The sequence below is a fragment of the Hippopotamus amphibius genome, chromosome 7 (genome assembly GCF_030028045.1).
Source record: "Hippopotamus amphibius kiboko isolate mHipAmp2 chromosome 7, mHipAmp2.hap2, whole genome shotgun sequence".
Lineage (NCBI taxonomy): Eukaryota > Metazoa > Chordata > Mammalia > Artiodactyla > Hippopotamidae > Hippopotamus > Hippopotamus amphibius.
The window spans coordinates 8,391,736-8,408,591 of NC_080192.1; the positions used below are offsets into that span (position 1 = coordinate 8,391,736).

A 16,856-nucleotide genomic window follows, 5' to 3' on the forward strand; every position below is an offset into this window, starting at 1 on the left:
TCATATCATAACTCCTAACTCACACACTAAGCTTACTGTCAATTAAAATCTACAATATTAAAATGCGTTTTTCTCCCCCATGTAATTTTTAAGCAGCTGGGTTTATAAATTTTATTAATTTATGTTTTGATCCTTAGGACCTTACATTTATCTTTATATACCTGGCACATAATAGATGCTTGATAAACATCTATTAGATGAATGAATTTCTCTTATGTTTTAACTTATTAATAGTCACTCTACCAAGTTATTTTCTGTTATTTCACTTATTCCCAGTTTACGTTTCCCCATCTGATCATTGATGGGAAGTTGACAGAGCTTAAGATAATGTAGTCACATGCTACTAACATTGTCCTCCCAACCTGAAACTGATCAGTCCAGGAACAGTCAATTATTTCTCATCAACACAACTGTTTTAGCATTTAGCCTATACTTTTCCATCTTATCTAAAACAAAGAGACAGCTTGTCAAATGACTTATCATAATAGAGGTACAACAACTTTTTCATTCCTATAGTCCAAATTTTTTTACCAATCAGTAAAGAAAATGAATTAAGTTCAGGACTTCCCTGGTGGCACAGTGCTTAAGAATCCGCCTACCAATGCAGGGGACACAGGTTCCATCCCTGGTCTGGGAAGATCCCACATGCCGAGAAGCAACTAAGCCTGTGTACCACAACTACTGAGCCTGCGCTCTAGAGCCTGTGAGCCACAACTAATGAGCCCATGTGCTGCAACTACTGAAGCCCATGTGCCTAGAGCCCATGCTCTGCAACAAGAGAAGACACCGCAATGAGATGCCACCATAATGAGAAGCCTGCGCACCGCAACAAAGAGTAGCCCCTGCTCGCCACAACTAGAAAAAGCCTACGTGCAGCAATGAAGACCCAAGGCAGCCAAAAAATTGTTTTTTAAAAAATGAAAGAAGGAAAGAAGGAAAGAAAGAAGGAAAGAAAGAAGGAAGGAAGGAAGGAAGGAAGGAAGGAAGGAAGGAAGGAAGGAAGGAAAGAAAGAAAAGAAAAGAAAAGAAAAGAAAAGAAAAGAAAAGAAAAGAAAAGAAAAGAAAAGAAAAGAAAAGAAAAGAAAAAAGAAAAGGAAAGGAAAGAAGGAAAGGAAGGAAGGAAGGAAGGAAGGAAGGAAGGAAGGAAGGAAGGAAAGAAAGAAAGAAAGAAAGAAAGAAAGAAAGAAAGAAAGAAAGAGAAAGAAAGAAAGAAAGAAAAAGAAAGAAAAAGAAAAAGAGAAAGAAAGAAAGAAAAAGAGAAAGAAAGAAAGAAAGAAAGAAAGAAAGAAAGAAAGAAAGAAAGAAAGAAAGAAAGAAAGAAAGAAAGAAAAAGAAAGAAAGAAAGAAAGAAAGAAAATGAGGTAAGTTCAAATGTTTTAGCAAACTATGATTCTTGATTCCTAGGACAGGTGCTCAGAAGCCATGTTTTCAATAATCTTGTCTAGAATCTTGCTTGGAATTGCCACCAAGTTCATCAGTCTTTAAGCCGCTTTCCTTGTTCTTTCAAAATTTAGAAAAAAAATTTCCCCATTCTCCTCACTTTCTTGTAGGGGAGGGGTGCTTCTTTCCCATTTCTCATCTGATGCTCCACACACAGGGGCATCCACCTTTATCATAACACTCTGGGCCTCTGCCTTACATCTTGGCAGCAAGCCCATAGGAGGGACTGCCCTATTCCAGTTACTAGGGGGTAAGTTTGGAATTCAGTATTAGAGAGCTCACATTCTCCAGTATCAGCTTTCTTGGTAGTAACATGTAGGTCCCTGGAAGCCTTCCTTCCTCTTTTTGTCTTAAAAATTCAGGATTTGGGCAGGAAAGAGGGGTTGTCATTATTAAACCCTTCTCCTTGAAGACCCCAAGCATTCTTCAATGATCACAGTCAGGCCTCTGTAATTCTTTTCACAAATTCTTTCTCTGCTATAGGATTTAATTTGTCTTAACCTTTTTGGTTGAACATTCTTATTTTTAACAGAGAAGACAAAAGCAGTAAAAAAATTTTTTCCACTTAATCAGTCAGCATTATATGAAGAGTCCAAAGCTATGATTCCTTTCCCAGTCACCAATATTGCACCAAACCAAGCTCTAAGACACTTCTGACCCGCCTACTTCTTTACAAGCCTCAACTTACTTTGTGTTTTAAATCCCCCAGCATGACTCTCATGTACATTCACCCTTCCTTGCATAGCCTTACTTTCCATCTTTTAAAAATGTCCCTATAAAAACTGAGTCATCAGAAAGCTTTCGTAGGAAGGCCATGGGGTCTTTCCATGTTATGTTTCTTTAGCATCACAGTCAGAGTTACATTCTTCAGCTTTCTAATACTTTTGAGTCACCATCTTTGCTACATTCTCAAAAATATCTGCCTATCTTTTCTTTGACACTTTTTAGTCTAAAAACATCTAAGCTCAAGTTTCCTATACCTGACTCACCAACTCATTTTCTTCGAAGATCTTAGGCACTTTCACTTAAACTTTCCGTTCTCTCGTTTTGGAAAGTATTTTGATTTAAAGTAATAGTTCTCCCAGCTGCTTTCTCTCTATTCTCTATGAGATGCCGAGTGTTGCCAACCAATTAAAAAAACTTGTCTGACACTACTATATAAAAAAACAGATAAACAACAAGGACCTACTGTATAGCATGGGGAACTATAGTTAGTACCTTGTAATAACCTATAGTGGAAAAGAATCTGAAAAAGAACAGATATATAGATATAGATAACTGAACCACCTTGCTATACACCTGAAACACAGCACTGTAAATCAACTACACTTCAATTAGAAGAAAAAGGATAAACTGACTTACAAACAAACAAAAAACCACCTTATTTGATTTTTTTTTTTAATTAATTTATTATTTTTTGGGGGGTACACCAAGTTCAATCATCTGTTTTTATACACATATCCCCATATTTCCTCCCTCCCTCAACTCCCCCCTCCACCCTCCCTCGAGTCCCCCCCACCCTCCCCGTCCCACTCCTCTAAGGCATCTTCCATCCTCGAGTTGGACTCCCTTTGTTATACAACAACTTCCCACTGGCTATCTATTTAACAGTTGGTACTAAATCTATGTCTGTGCTACTCTCTCACTTCGTCTCAGCTTCCCCTTCACCCCCCGCCCCCCCCAAACCTCGAGTTCTCCAGTCCATTCTCTGCATCTGCGTCCTTGTTCTTGTCATGAGTTCATCAGTACCATTTTTAGATTCCGTATATGTGAGTTAGCATACAATATTTGTCTTTCTCTTTCTGACTTACTTCACTCTGTATGACAGACTGTAGGTCTATCCACCTCATTACATATAGCTCCATCACATCCCTTTTTATAGCTGAGTAATATTCCATTGTATATATATGCCACATCTTCTTTATCCATGATTTTCTATTTTAACAGTTAGACCTCTGGCAGATAGGAGCTCAAAGGAGGCACACCATTACTGTGCCCTTTGCTTCTGCACCAGTTTTATGGCCAGCATGAGGGACACACCCCCCCACAACTCCCTTCAAATAATATTTCTCCTTCATCTCTCCTCTGAGTTCACCTAAATGGTCACTACTGTGACTTAACTTATTGTCTCTGATATAATGGTTCTAACCTCATTGTATTACTAGTGTTTTTGGGGTGGGGGTGGGGGTCAGGAACAGGGAAGGAAGCTATGAGTGGAGGTACATCCTACGCTATCATACCATATTCCAAACCAGAGTCTTAACCATCCTATCTCAGTGATTCATGAAACTGTATTTACTACCTTCAGTGTGAATCTTACATTCATGTGGTTCAGCAACTCTACCAGGTTGAACTGTGTCTCCCTCAATTCATGCCCAACTGCGATCTGAGAATGTGACCTTATTTAGAAATAGGATCTTTGCAGACATAATCAAATTTCAGACGAGGACATGCTGGATTACAGTGGGCCCTAATCCAATGACTGGTGTCCTTATAAGAACAGGAAAAGACAGAGACGGAGAAGAGAAAGTCCAGAGACACACAGGGAAGAACGCCACGTAAATACGGAGGCGGACGTGGGAGCAATGCATTTACAAGTCAAGCAGCACCAAGCCTTGCCAGCAGTCACCAGAAGCTAGGAGAGAGGCATGGAATAGACCCTCCTCCGGAGCCTCCAACAAGAACCAACCCTGATGACACCTTGATTTCAGAGGTCTAGCCTGAAGAACTTGTGAGAGAATAGACGTCGGCTGTTTTAAAAATTTTTAGTATAATTTTAAAGCACTGATTACAGGTTGAAATGATAATAATTTATATACACTGGGTTAAAGAATATATATTATTAATTTTACCAGTTTCTTTTTATCTTTTAAATGTGGCTACTAAACACTTCAAATTCCATTATGTGGCTGGTATTACGTTTCTATGGGCAGTGCTGCTCCAGGCCGTCTGCACCGATCAGCACTGTTCTAACTTTCTTGCCAAAGCTTTCATCTATGATTCATGGGAAATCTCCTCTGCTTATTTTGTTTCCCAACCCACTGGCTTCCAAAATAAAGAGCCATTGTCTGAACTGTCAGTTCTCCTCCCTTCTTTCAGTTTTAAAAATCTATTAGATATCAGCTGGTCTATTTTTTTTTAAATTAATTTATCTATCTATCTATCTATCTATCTATCTATGTATTTATTTATTTACTGGCTGTGTTGGGTCTTTGTTGCTGCACGCGGGCTTTCTCTAGTTGTGGCGAGTGGGGGCTACTCTTTGTGGTGGTGTGTGGACTCCTCATTGCTGTGGCTTCTCTTGTTGCAGAGCACGGGCTCCAGGCATGTGGGCTTCAGTAGTTGCAGCACATGGGCTCAACAGTTGTGGCTCACGGGCTCAGTCGCTCCGCGGCATGTGGGATCTTCCTGGGGCAGGGATCGAACCCACGTCTCCTGCACTGGCAGGCGGATTCTTAACCACTGCGCCACCAGGGAAGCCCCTCGGCTGGTCTACTGATCACCGTTTCTCTACAGTCTTGAGAATGTATGCCATCCCTTACACGGAGCCCATGATCCTACCACCCTCCTTACTATTCCTACTACTCAAAATCAGCGAAAGAAACCACCATTCAAAGTAAAACATGCCCATGACCCAGCAGTACCCCAGAGAAATTCACCCTAGGAGACAGACAGAGGGATACTCACAGCAGCACCGCTCATAATAGCAAAAATCTGGAAACAACCCAAATGTCTATCAATTGTAGAGCAGAATAGGTAAATGAATGATGGTATATTCAGAGAGACGAATACACTATGAACCACAACTGCCCAAATCAACATGGGAAAATCTTAGAAGCAATAACAAATAAAAAAAAAGTCAGAAGCTACATACTGTATGATTTCATTACATAAAGTTCAAAAAAGGGAACATGAAATGATATATTATGTAAAGATAGACAGATACAGAAAGCCTATAAAGAAAAGTAAAGAAATGCTAACAAGGTATTTTTATACTTTAATTTAAATGCCAGCATCTCATATGTTCTATAAATTGACCATTATAAAGACTATCAAGGTTGCACTCTGCGGACTTCCTACCCAGCTCTGCTCAGCTTCTAAACCCTTCTTCAGATTCACATGTACTGTCCTCCTCCTGGGAGTACAAAAGGACCAGACAGATGCTTCAGTGGGCTCCTGGCAAATGACTATTCATACATGGGTTGCAGAGTAATTAAAGAGCAGGTTTGCACATTCCCATGGCAGGGAATTAATTATTCTGGCTTAAAATCCCTTCAATCTCCAGCTGGGTTGGAGAAAGTGAAGCTCTAGTTGGGAGTCAATATGGCATTTAACGAAGCATTACAGGTGCAAAATGACAGCAATTTAAAAGTAAGACAAAAACCTCTAGAATATGTTACTTTCTGAACATTTGAGTCACAGGAAGAAAAAGGCAAGGAAAAAACCCATGGTCTGGAGCATTTATAACAAATCTTAAAGATGAGTTTCAATGTCTTCCTATGTTTACATTAATTACCGACTGTCCCCATAAAGCGGTTAAAATGCATATAAAATTTGGTAATATTCATCAGGAATTTTAAACGTTGATGTGCTTTGACCCAGAAATTTCATTCTGGGCAACTAAATTTAGAAATAATGTGGGCAAAGATCTATGGATAAAGGATTTCTCTACAGCATTACTTATGACAGTGAAAAATTACAAACGATTTAATATCCAATAATGGGGACAGGGAAAATCAAAGCAACTCTACCTGATGGAACATTTTGCCTTCTTCATTAAGAACCATCAACTTGAAGACAATATTAGTAACAAGAAAATATTATGACCCAATGTTAACAAAAATAGCAGGCCAACGTGACCATGAATGTAATTATGTGAAAAGCATGCCTGTATGTGAACAAAGTCTGGATAGGGGATTGTGTAAAAATAATTCTTATCATTGCATCCAGTGGGGTAGGAGGGTAGTTTGGGGAAGAATTTTTTCTGGGACGTCCCTGGTGGTCCAGCAGTTAAGACTCTGTGCTGCCAATGCAGGGGGCCTGGGTTTGGTTCCCCTCATCGGGGAACTAGATCCTGCATGCGACAACTAAGAGCCCACATGCTGCAACTAAGGATCCTGCACTCGGCAACGAAGATTCTGTGTGCCACAACTAAAGACCCAGCACGGCCAAATAAATAAAAATAAATTGATTAAAAAAAAAAAAAGAATTTTTTTCTGCACAATCCAAACTTTCATTGTGGTTATTTTCTCTTTACCTGAAAAAAATTTTTTTTAAAAACCTACCCAACTGCTTTGTTTTTTAAAATGTAAATGCCAGGAAAAAAACCCTGAAGATTTCATTGTTTAATGTTTTGCCCTCATCATGCATTAAATAAATGTTAACCATGTTTTGCTAAATAAACATATTTCAAAAATGTAGAAGAACACAAGTACTTTTCTTTTCCAACTAAGATACTTTGGTTATAAAGAGATTTGCAGCCCCTAAGTGTCTTAGATTAAGTTAACTGTGCTTTCCTAATAATTTCACTTTCTAGATCATTCTGAAGTGCGTCTTCCCGTGACTTGATACATACTTAGTGAACTTAAAACACATGCCCTGCACAGCTGTCGACCCTCAGGATACAGCAGCCAACAGAGCAGACACAGATCCTGGGTCTCTGACGCTTACTTCACTCCCGGGGGTGGGGGTGGGGCTGCACACAGCCTGGGGCAGCCCCTCGGATGAGGTGGGACTGAGGCGGAGCTCTGAAGGAAAGAAAGATGCAGCCACGTGGCAACCTGGGAGAAGAGCATTCTAAGAGCCTGTTCTGTGCACTGGGACCCGTTGGCCAGAGAGGATGTGAACGAATAGGAGAGCAGCAGGTGTGGGGGGCGGAGAGGTCACCAAGATCCCCAAAGACCACAGTGAAGAGTTGGCTTTGTATTCTCACCAAGAGAGAGCCAGGAGAGGGGTCCCAGTAAAGTAGTAACATGATTTACCTTAACTTTCTGTGATGACAGAAAAGTTCTACATCTGCACTGTCCATACAGTAGCCACTAACCTGGTATGGCTATTTAAATGAATTAAACCTCAAATTCAGTTTTTCCATTCCACAACTCACATTTCAAATGCTCACGTGGCTAATGGCTACACTGGACAGCACAGTTTTAGAGTTAAAGTCTGAATTCTGGGCAGAAAACAGACTCCAGGCAGCAAGTACGGGATGAAGCAGGGTGGGGACCAGTCAGGAGACCATGGTCACGGTAGGAAATGGCCAGACACTGACGAGAGGATTTGCTGCTGGGTTGGTTGTGGGCTGTGAGGACTCACAACCAGCTCCGAGGTCTCTGACCTGCGCTCTTGCGGGATGAGAGTGCTGTGTACTTGGAGGAAGAGGATGTTTTGAGGGGAGAGTGGGAGGAAGCAGGAGGTTCTGTTTTGGGCATGTTCACTTCAGATGCCTATAAGGCACCCTAGTAAAGATGGCCAGAAGCCTGTGGGGTTCACAAGAGAGATCTGGGCTGAAGTCACAGTTTGGAACTGTCACTATTTTAAAGTCATTCCACTGGGTGGGATTACGTAACAGTGGCTGTAGGCGGTGAGATGTTCAAGTATCGAGGCTGGGGTACTGTGATGTTTAAACGTTGACGAAGTGAGGAGGAACTTGTAAAGCAGACAGACAAGAATAGGCAGGTGGAGAACTGACAGAGAAGGTGTCCAAAAGCCAAATGAATTGTTTCAAAAAGGAGGGAGTGATCAACTGTGTCAAATGCTGATACACGAGTGAAAAGAAACCGGGGACGAGACCACTGTATTCCACAACACAAAGATCACCGGTGACCTTCACAAGGTTTTAATTTCCACTGCCACTAGCTTACCTGGACTCCTGCACTAGCTTCATAAGTGATCTCCTTTGCTCTAGTGATTCTGTCATTCAAACATGTCCTCTATATCATTGTGTTATTTTTCCAAAACTTAAATTTTCCTATACTGCCACTCAGCTGAGAAATCTTGCCTAATACTATATTATCTCTAGCAGGAGAAGCCAAACTCTAGGGAGCACATAAAAATCACCTGGGGGTGATGAGGCCCCGAGACCCAAGACTCTGTGTCTTAGCAGACTGGGGAAGACCCAGAAACTGTATTTTTAAGTAGCAGCCAAGATAATGGTTACAAACCTGGTGACCAAAGGACAAAGTCCAAACTACTTAACAAGGCAAACAGAACTGTTCCAAATTTGGTCCCAAACTTCCTGACCAGCTTCTTCCTATTCCACTCCAGACAGCACACTTATGCTTCCACAAGCTCCAACTAATTACTCACACTAATGACATTTCCGCAAATGTGCTGTGTCCTTCCAGATATTACTGCCTCCTGCACAAGCTGCTCCTGTCTCCTAGAAGGCACCTTTCATCTGGCTGTGCCCAGCGAACTCTGACTCATTCTTCAAGACCCAGCTTCAATGTCACTGCTGGTGTGCGGTCCCACCCAGCTCCCCAAACTCTGTTAAGCATTTCCATTTATCACACTATCTGCCGACTATTCTGCCATTGCCAACACCAACACCAGGAGGCTGTGATGGGAGAGACAGTGTTTTTTTCATCCATGCACTGCCAACACACAACCTGGCACGCTGCAGACATTTGATAACCACGGATGTTGGCCTGATACCAAGGCACGTTGGCAAGTGCTCCAAGAGTCAAGATGCTGCCACTGTAAAGTGCTGGGGAAGTTAGGAACAGCTCTGTCTACCTGGGACCTGAAGGATGAGCAGAACTAGAAGCATGAGCGGAACTCAGAGAGACAGAAGGGAAAGATGCAAGACCTAAGAGGACTCCTACACAGGACTGTGAAGATGGGGGCAGGTGGCACGATCAACATTCCTTCCTCTACTAAGACAGACAGAGACTCAGCATCAAAAGCAGGATCTGAAATCTATGGATTATGGTTTCAAATAAACATTTTAAGCTTTTGTCTTAAAACACATATCAAAAAACAAACAAAACCTGACCCTTCACAACCTGTTGGCTGGATCTATTGACAGTAAGTACCCCACTCCCTCTTACACGGTGGAATAGACTCAAAGCTGCTGATCTTGATTCACACACTGAATCCTTACTCGGGTTTACCAGCTTTTACTCTGCTCCTTAGACCCATTTCCCACAAAGGCGTATGAGAGGCAGTATGTGGTAGAATGGCCAAAATCTCTCACCTATACCCCCCGAACAACTCACTCCCCATCTCCTGCTTAATAGAGGGTCCTAAAGGGTTCCCACAGTACCCAAAGGACCCTGCCCTATACGAAGCTGCTCTGTGAGTAACGCTCTGCCACTTCATTCGTTCTATAACCCCTAGAGCACCTAGTCAGTGGTTTAACACATATCTCCTCAAAACTTTTCAGAATAACCCAGAACCTGGCAATTCTCCTGCGAATCCTTGAGAGCAACCAACTTCTGAATGTTGACACCTCAGAATTTATACAGGAGTTTTAAGTATACACAGTTAAGAAATCAATATAGTATTGGGAAAATATATAGGAGCTCTAAAAGGAACATGATTGTAATGCTTTTCATGTAAAAACATGTACTTTGTACGCACGATACAATAAAAAAAAATAACAACAAAAAAGGAATGAGATTTGCCATCTTGTTCTAAAAGGCCTGATTCTTGGCATCTGGGTTCCTCCCATTTTAGACGGGTAACTGTTATTCCTTTTACACCCACAAAACCAGTCAGTTGGCAACTAGTAACCACCTGGACTTTACTTATGAACTGTAGCTCCGTGAAGCTGCTTACCTGGGGGGAAATGAACTGGGGAGGCACTTGCGCCCGGAGATTAGGAGAAGAATTCAGCGGCTGCACGGGGGTGTGCACACCTCTCGATTGTGCTGTGCTATTTCCAAACAAACCATGATTGCCACCCTGTCAATGGAACAGCAACGGTGAGGCTTCTTGATAACATAAGAAAATGCAAATAAGAATCAGTTCAAGTTTTCTATCCCTCAGAAGAATCTTATCCTGCGTTTTATGGAATCACAGAATTTTACAACTGAAAAAGTTCCTGATCTTGAATGCTTGGAAAAGTATTCAAATCCAATCATGAGCATATCATCACCACCCCTGTACTCTGATGCACTCTACAAACCAAAAGGGTTAAATTTAGTCAAATGTTAGAAAAAACACTAATTTGTTGTTGTTATCGAAAGGTACAGGCAATATAACATTTATGCAACTACTTTCTTTTCTAAGATTGGGTTTACTGAATTTACTTTCAAACTATACAATCTGAGACCCACCTTGAAAGGCACCTGACTAAAAATGCAGGCTTGTGAATAATATCAGTTGTAAAACAATACTATGATATGACTTCTCTGAATTGGTTGATTCAACCACAAAATCAGTGCCACCCAACTGTGAGCCTACCTCCAAGAGGACCCTACTCCAGATCTGAACACCCTTCCCTGTCTTGGGCCTGCTTGGTCCCTTCTTTGCTAGACGAGGAAATGTGAGTCAATCACAGAGTGAGATAATAAAGGAAGAAAGGGAAAAAGTGAAAAACTCCAGGGACACCAAAGCAAAACATTACTCACCTGTAACTTCTCATTCAAATGTATGACTCTCAGTTTAGTCAAAAACAAGCTTAGCTCCCTGATTTCTGGAGGATCAACTCACTGAAGCACTTCTAGACTGTTCCAATCAAAGAGCTATAAAAAGCTGGGCTATATACGACGGCCCTTCCTTTCTGACTTGTTTCTAGCTGAGAAGCAAAGAAATCATATTTGATACTTGACACTGTGTTGCTTCTGCCTGTCACAGTTTTCTATACCACCTTCATGTGGCCTCTTTAAGGCCCAGCTCAGAGGTCATCCTTATCAAGAAAGTCTTCCCCCAAACCCTCTTCCTCATTTCACATTCAAATTCACTGAGCCCACATCTACACTCTCAAAACACTTGAAAACTCTTTGCCAGGACCCATCGTCAAATCATATTTTAGTTGTTTTCCATCCTGTCTTTCCGCCATCAGCTTAATAGTTTCCCCTTTGTATTCCCAGAAACTCAATCAAGCCCTGGTCTGTAGGATGAGCACATCATTTGCAAACATCCATGACCCACCAATTTCATACACTTGAAAAAGAACGTCCCACTGAACACCATCAGTGAAGACAGCTACACCACAGCCACAGCTTATACCACATCTGGGTGCTCTGAGCTGAGGTCACCACCATCATCTTATCCCTGGAATCGTGGGGACTAAGTTAATTTTAAAGAATTTTGTAATGGCATCATTAAGTCCTAGAGCACTAAAAGTATTTTGATGGCTTAATGATTCAAAATAGATTAAGGGACAGCTTCAGGGAAATTAATGAACTTAAAAGTTGAAAATAAAAATGATTATGAACATAAAGTAGAAATGGCAATTAAAAGCTGTGTATCTCTCATAAAAGAAAATCAAAGATTCACCATGAATTTTAAATCTCCTAAAGGACTGTTTAAACATGAACAGACCTTTAGTTCTAGAAACTCTTAATACCTCTGCCTCCCCTGTCTCACTAATCACACTTGTCATTCGGAGGAGAAATGGCTCAGCTCTAACCTCTCTGAGATCCTGTCCGTCAGGGAGCTTAGCTACTAATCCTTCCCAGGAAAACAGGAAACATCTACTTTGCTAAGACTATTCTGCTAAGATCACTCTCATACTTTACTATCAAATAAAGACCTTGTTATCAGAAGTTAATTATTCATGGATGGTCCTTGGATGGTGGGGTTTCTGACTGCTAAAGTCCTTGCCAGAGCCCACGTTTTGTAGGGCTCTCAAACTGCTTTGTAGCGGTCATTTTAAATTTCAACCTCTCTTTCTGGTAAGAGGTATTAAAAGGAATTTGCCTTATTTAGTTTTTGTAAAATCAAGCCCTACTTTCCAAATTCCAAGTAGAAAGAGTCCATCCCACCCCCATCAAAGGTTTTAGGTTTCATTATTGTTTCATTATCAAGTGTCTCTAAAGCCATACCAAGCACTCTGACGTATCTGATATGGATAATAACAGAGATAAGTCAACATAAGTTTATCAAAAAATACCTCTTCTATTTCTTTTTTATAAAAAACTTTTTAGATCATTTTTATTCATTATTTACTGTTAAATCTTGCTGTTGTTTTTTGTTTGTTTGTTTGTTTGTTTTTGGCCATGCCAAGTGCTTTGTGGCATCTCAGTTCCCTGATCATTGAACCTGGGCCACAGCAATGAAAGCCCAGATTTCTAACCATTAGGCTACCAGGGAACTCCCACCTTATCTATTTTTTAATATGGAACCTGGGCATCACAAGTTGGTCATCTTCTTGGCTCAGAAGTAGCTATTTTGCATAGTAATGCATTTAATGGTAATCATATAAATCCAGTCTTTTTCTTTTTAACTATATTTAGAGATTAGGAAAACCAGCATCAAAAGCATACATATATATACAAAGAGAGAGTAATGGTGGCTAATCTGGCTATTTCTAAAGCTTCACTGTTGTATGTGAGGCTTTTATGATGACTTGAGCCTAATAATTATTGGTGATATTTACCTCCACTACAGTGTTTAACTTAGAAAAGTATACAAATTAAAAACAAGGTTATCAAGCTAATGGAAATCTTCTGTGATTTGAAAAAAAACTTTTAAATTTTATTTTATTTTATTTTTTTAATTATTTTTTTGGGGGTACACCAAGTTCAATCATCTGTTTTTATACACATATCCCCGTATTCCCTCCCTTCCTTGACTCCCCCCCCAAATTTTATTTTTAAATTATGAAGTATATTAACTCTGCATGACAATAGTGCAAAAAAACCATAACCGTGTTTGGACAGAACACGTATATCAACTTGGTTCACAATGGACTTTGTAGCAATCCACAGATCAAAAAAATGAAGAGGAATGACCTTTTTTTTTTAGAGTCCAGTGTACTGCTAGTTTGGCTGGTCACATACTAAAGTTTACGTATTAAAAGCATTTGATAATCCGGTGACCCTGGGAGCATACTTAAAATCACCATCAACCAAGAGTATTAGGACTATTTTATCATTTCTATATCTCAACCCAAAAGAGCCCTCCTCCCCACCAAACTGATATAATTGTTTCTTCTCTGTTTATAAAAGTAATCCAGAGCCATGTCCTCTGTGGAAACATTAAGAAAAAGAGTGAAATATCAAGGAAGAAAAAAAATTACCTATAACTCCCAATCCAGCATTAACCAATCTGAACACACAGATATAATATAATCCACTTTTTAAAAATGTGCTTAGGCAACAATTAGAAAGCACATAAAAGATCTATATGTAACTTGAGGACTATGGTGTAGGAGGTGTTTTATATCACTCTTTCATTTCTATGTGAAAGTCATCATGTGCAAACAGAATGGATGCAACTAACAATTAAATGTCCTTCCATGACATCCAGAGGCGAAAAAGTGAAAGTCAGAAGGACAAGTAAGTAGTCATGGAACTAAGGCTAGGAAAATATCATTGGAGCTACTGTCGCAAAGGAATTGTCCCCAAATTCCCGGTTTTCTCCACAAAAACTACCACAAAGCTACCGCGAGGTGACAAACAGAGGCCTGCTGTGTCTGCTCGGGTCTACAAAAGCGAGGCGGCATCACCACGTCAGCCCTGCCAGTCCTGTTTCTGCTGCACAGCCCTGCCTCGGAGGCCTGACAGATCCAGCCCTAGGAAAGGTGCTGCTCCAGGCTGAATCAAACACTGGGTAACACCCGGTCCTCTTAGAGCTTCATTATCTAACATGTAAGTTATCTTCCTCTGGGTAATTTGATACCCAGACATTGAGTATTTAAGATGTTGTAAACTTCCAATATTTAATCTTACTAGTTTTGCTGCTATGTTCTAATTAGCAATTTTATTAGATTGAAAAGACCTCAAAAGTAGTACCTGTCATTCAATCTAATGTTCAAAATGGCAAATATGTTGCTAAATTAGATGACAGAAGGTACCTGTACAGCCTCTTTAACATTTTCCTAAGCCAGTCATTAGTTAACTTATTAAATGTGAACTTATGACCAAAAATGGGAAGACAAAAGAAACATTTAAAACAAAATCCATGTTGAGAAACATGAACAGAGATGGGTTCTATGGGGCTGAAAGAGCTAAAGCCTATACTTAATATCATTCTGTGCATTCAGTAATCAACAAATTTCCCAAGACAGACAAATGATGCAATAAACTGCAGACCAGGGCCAAGGCGAGGCCACAGCCAAGCAGTTATAAATTTGAGAGGCCTCCTTACTTGTCTAGCAGCGAAGTTTTGGGGGTTGAGCCCTGTGCCGATTGCTCCAAGGCTGACGTTGGGTAGTGTGGAACCAGAGGGAGACAGCTTGTAGCTGGGAGAAGGGGAGAAGGGAGAGCAGGGAGCCTCATCCCCAAGGCACCCATCTTGATTGGAGAAAGGCAAAGTCAGCTGAAAAGTAGTAGTAGTTAGCCAATCACCATGAGTGTTGGTTAGTGAAGCAACAGAATGCAAGAAGGGAAAAGAGAAACACCAGGAATAAACAAAGTTAGAGCGTACCAGCAGTCAACCAGGATAGAATTTGGATCTGATCACAGTCATCATACTTTGCCCAACAGACACCACCTGTCATCCTCTTTGCTACAGATTCTTATCCTCTAAGTTAGTAATACATTCTGTCCATTGCACGAAGACAAAAATTGCCAGACACTTTATTTTCATGCATCTAATACTGATTACTCTAACTATGTGGCTGCTGAGACAGAAGCCAGAGTAATCTTGTGAATACGCTGCTGTCTAGATCAGCATCAGCAGTGTCAAAAATGTGCCAGGTCTAAACATTTTGGTTTTAACTGCCTTCTGAAGACCAGGAACACTGTAAATCAGTATTCTGAATCAAGGAACGATCTCCTCCATTAGAAACATTAAAAATCCCAACAGATAGGTATAAATGACTTGTTTACAGCAGGTAGTTGAGAATTTGAAAAGTATACCTTCGTAACTAAAAGCAGATCATTAAGGAAATGGAGAAAGAAGACAAAAGAGTTCTCTTAGAAATAGCAAAGGAGAAAGTTGGGTCATCTTGACAAAGCTAGAAGGCAAGGCCTTAGGAGATACAGGGTACATATGCACAAGATCCAAAAATTTAATTTGTAATTGCACAGTAGCAGAAAAAAGAACTCAGAATAAATTTGTTTATAGAATTTCTTCCCCATGTTTTGAGTGTGCATTTCCCCCACTATAAATAGATCAATTCCCCTCTCCAAACTTCATCAGTTCCCCAAAACTTAGACCTTGTTCACAACACTCACATTCTAAAGACAGATGGCTCTAGCTGCTGCCTAATCACCTGTCAACATCAACTATTTTCACGTCACCATTCAAATGCAGGTGACGTTTGTGTTTTGCTCACTCATTCAGTTCAGTAATTCTACGCTTCCTTCTAGGATTCATTATTAAAAGACAAATGGGAACCAAAGTGGTTCTCAGGAATTATTATCTTAAACCAAGGAGTCAACTCACCTTCTCAAAATAAGGCCCACTATCTGTGGTTCCCATGTCTTTGGAATTAGGTGGACGGAACCCAGATCGATCCTTCCTCATGATATCATTAAAATCCCCGAGATTCATTGCTCGCTTGTCCACATCAAATTTTTTATCTGGAAGGCTCCCTGAGAAGTAACACAGAAGGAATGAAAATGTGAACAGTCAGTGTTTCCCTCCTGACCAAGAGTGACCTGCCCCACTAGGCTCCCTGAGGTGCAGGTGTGAGACCAGAAGAGCTCACACTGGTTCAGGCTGCTGGTGGTCCTCCCTGGAACACACCTGGATGCTTTGAAAACAAAACAAAACAATCCCCCCACAAACCCCACAACATGTATCAGCTGTAGCTGGTTTTCTACAGAAGACTGAAAGAGGGCCTTAGGGCTAACCTAGTAAAAACCTAACTAAAAAATTACTTAGACTGGTTATTAATACGTTTGCTCATATATTCAAATGTCCTCAGCGAGATGGTGTCTCTCTTGTTAATATCATAAGCAACTGCTAGACAAACGGTTGGGGTTAAACACAATTATTAGGAATAAAAAGAGCAAAGAGGTACGGTTGTTGCCCTAAAATTTAGAACTTCACGTTGAACGCAGGAGACAGTGTGCCACGTTACAATGTAATTTCCCAGGTGCAGTGGCTTTCTTGCACCCACTTTCTTTCATATGTCCATAAATTTGCTATTGTACAGTGACACAAAGCTCATTTTTTAGCTATTCTCATATTTAAGAGTATCACAGATCAGAGGTTATTTCCCTTATCTCCAGGGTTGTTTTCTTTTCTTCCCGGTTTGATTATTTTTAAGTTCCTTCAGGAGAGCAAGAGCATCACTGTGAAGATCCCACAGGTGCTGCATCCGCTCTAGCCGCGGAGGGGAGCTGGTCAATAATGGG

At 40.6% G+C, this 16,856-nt stretch overlaps 1 protein-coding gene across 7 annotated transcripts in view; it reads right to left on the reverse strand.

Moving 5' to 3' along the window:
• Positions 1-16,856, reverse strand: part of TNRC6B (trinucleotide repeat containing adaptor 6B) — a 249,857-nt gene that overhangs the window by 33,506 nt on the left and 199,495 nt on the right. For all 7 annotated transcript variants that reach the window (XR_009054633.1, XR_009054632.1, XM_057741195.1 and 4 more), the window contains 2 exons: positions 15,940-16,088; positions 10,219-10,344 (listed from right to left, as the gene is read on the reverse strand). Coding sequence is in view for 5 of the 7 variants with exons in the window: in XM_057741195.1 (XP_057597178.1) it covers positions 10,219-10,344; positions 15,940-16,088 (275 nt within the window). In the remaining 2 variants the exon portion in view is untranslated. The remainder of the gene's footprint in view (positions 1-10,218; positions 10,345-15,939; positions 16,089-16,856) is intronic.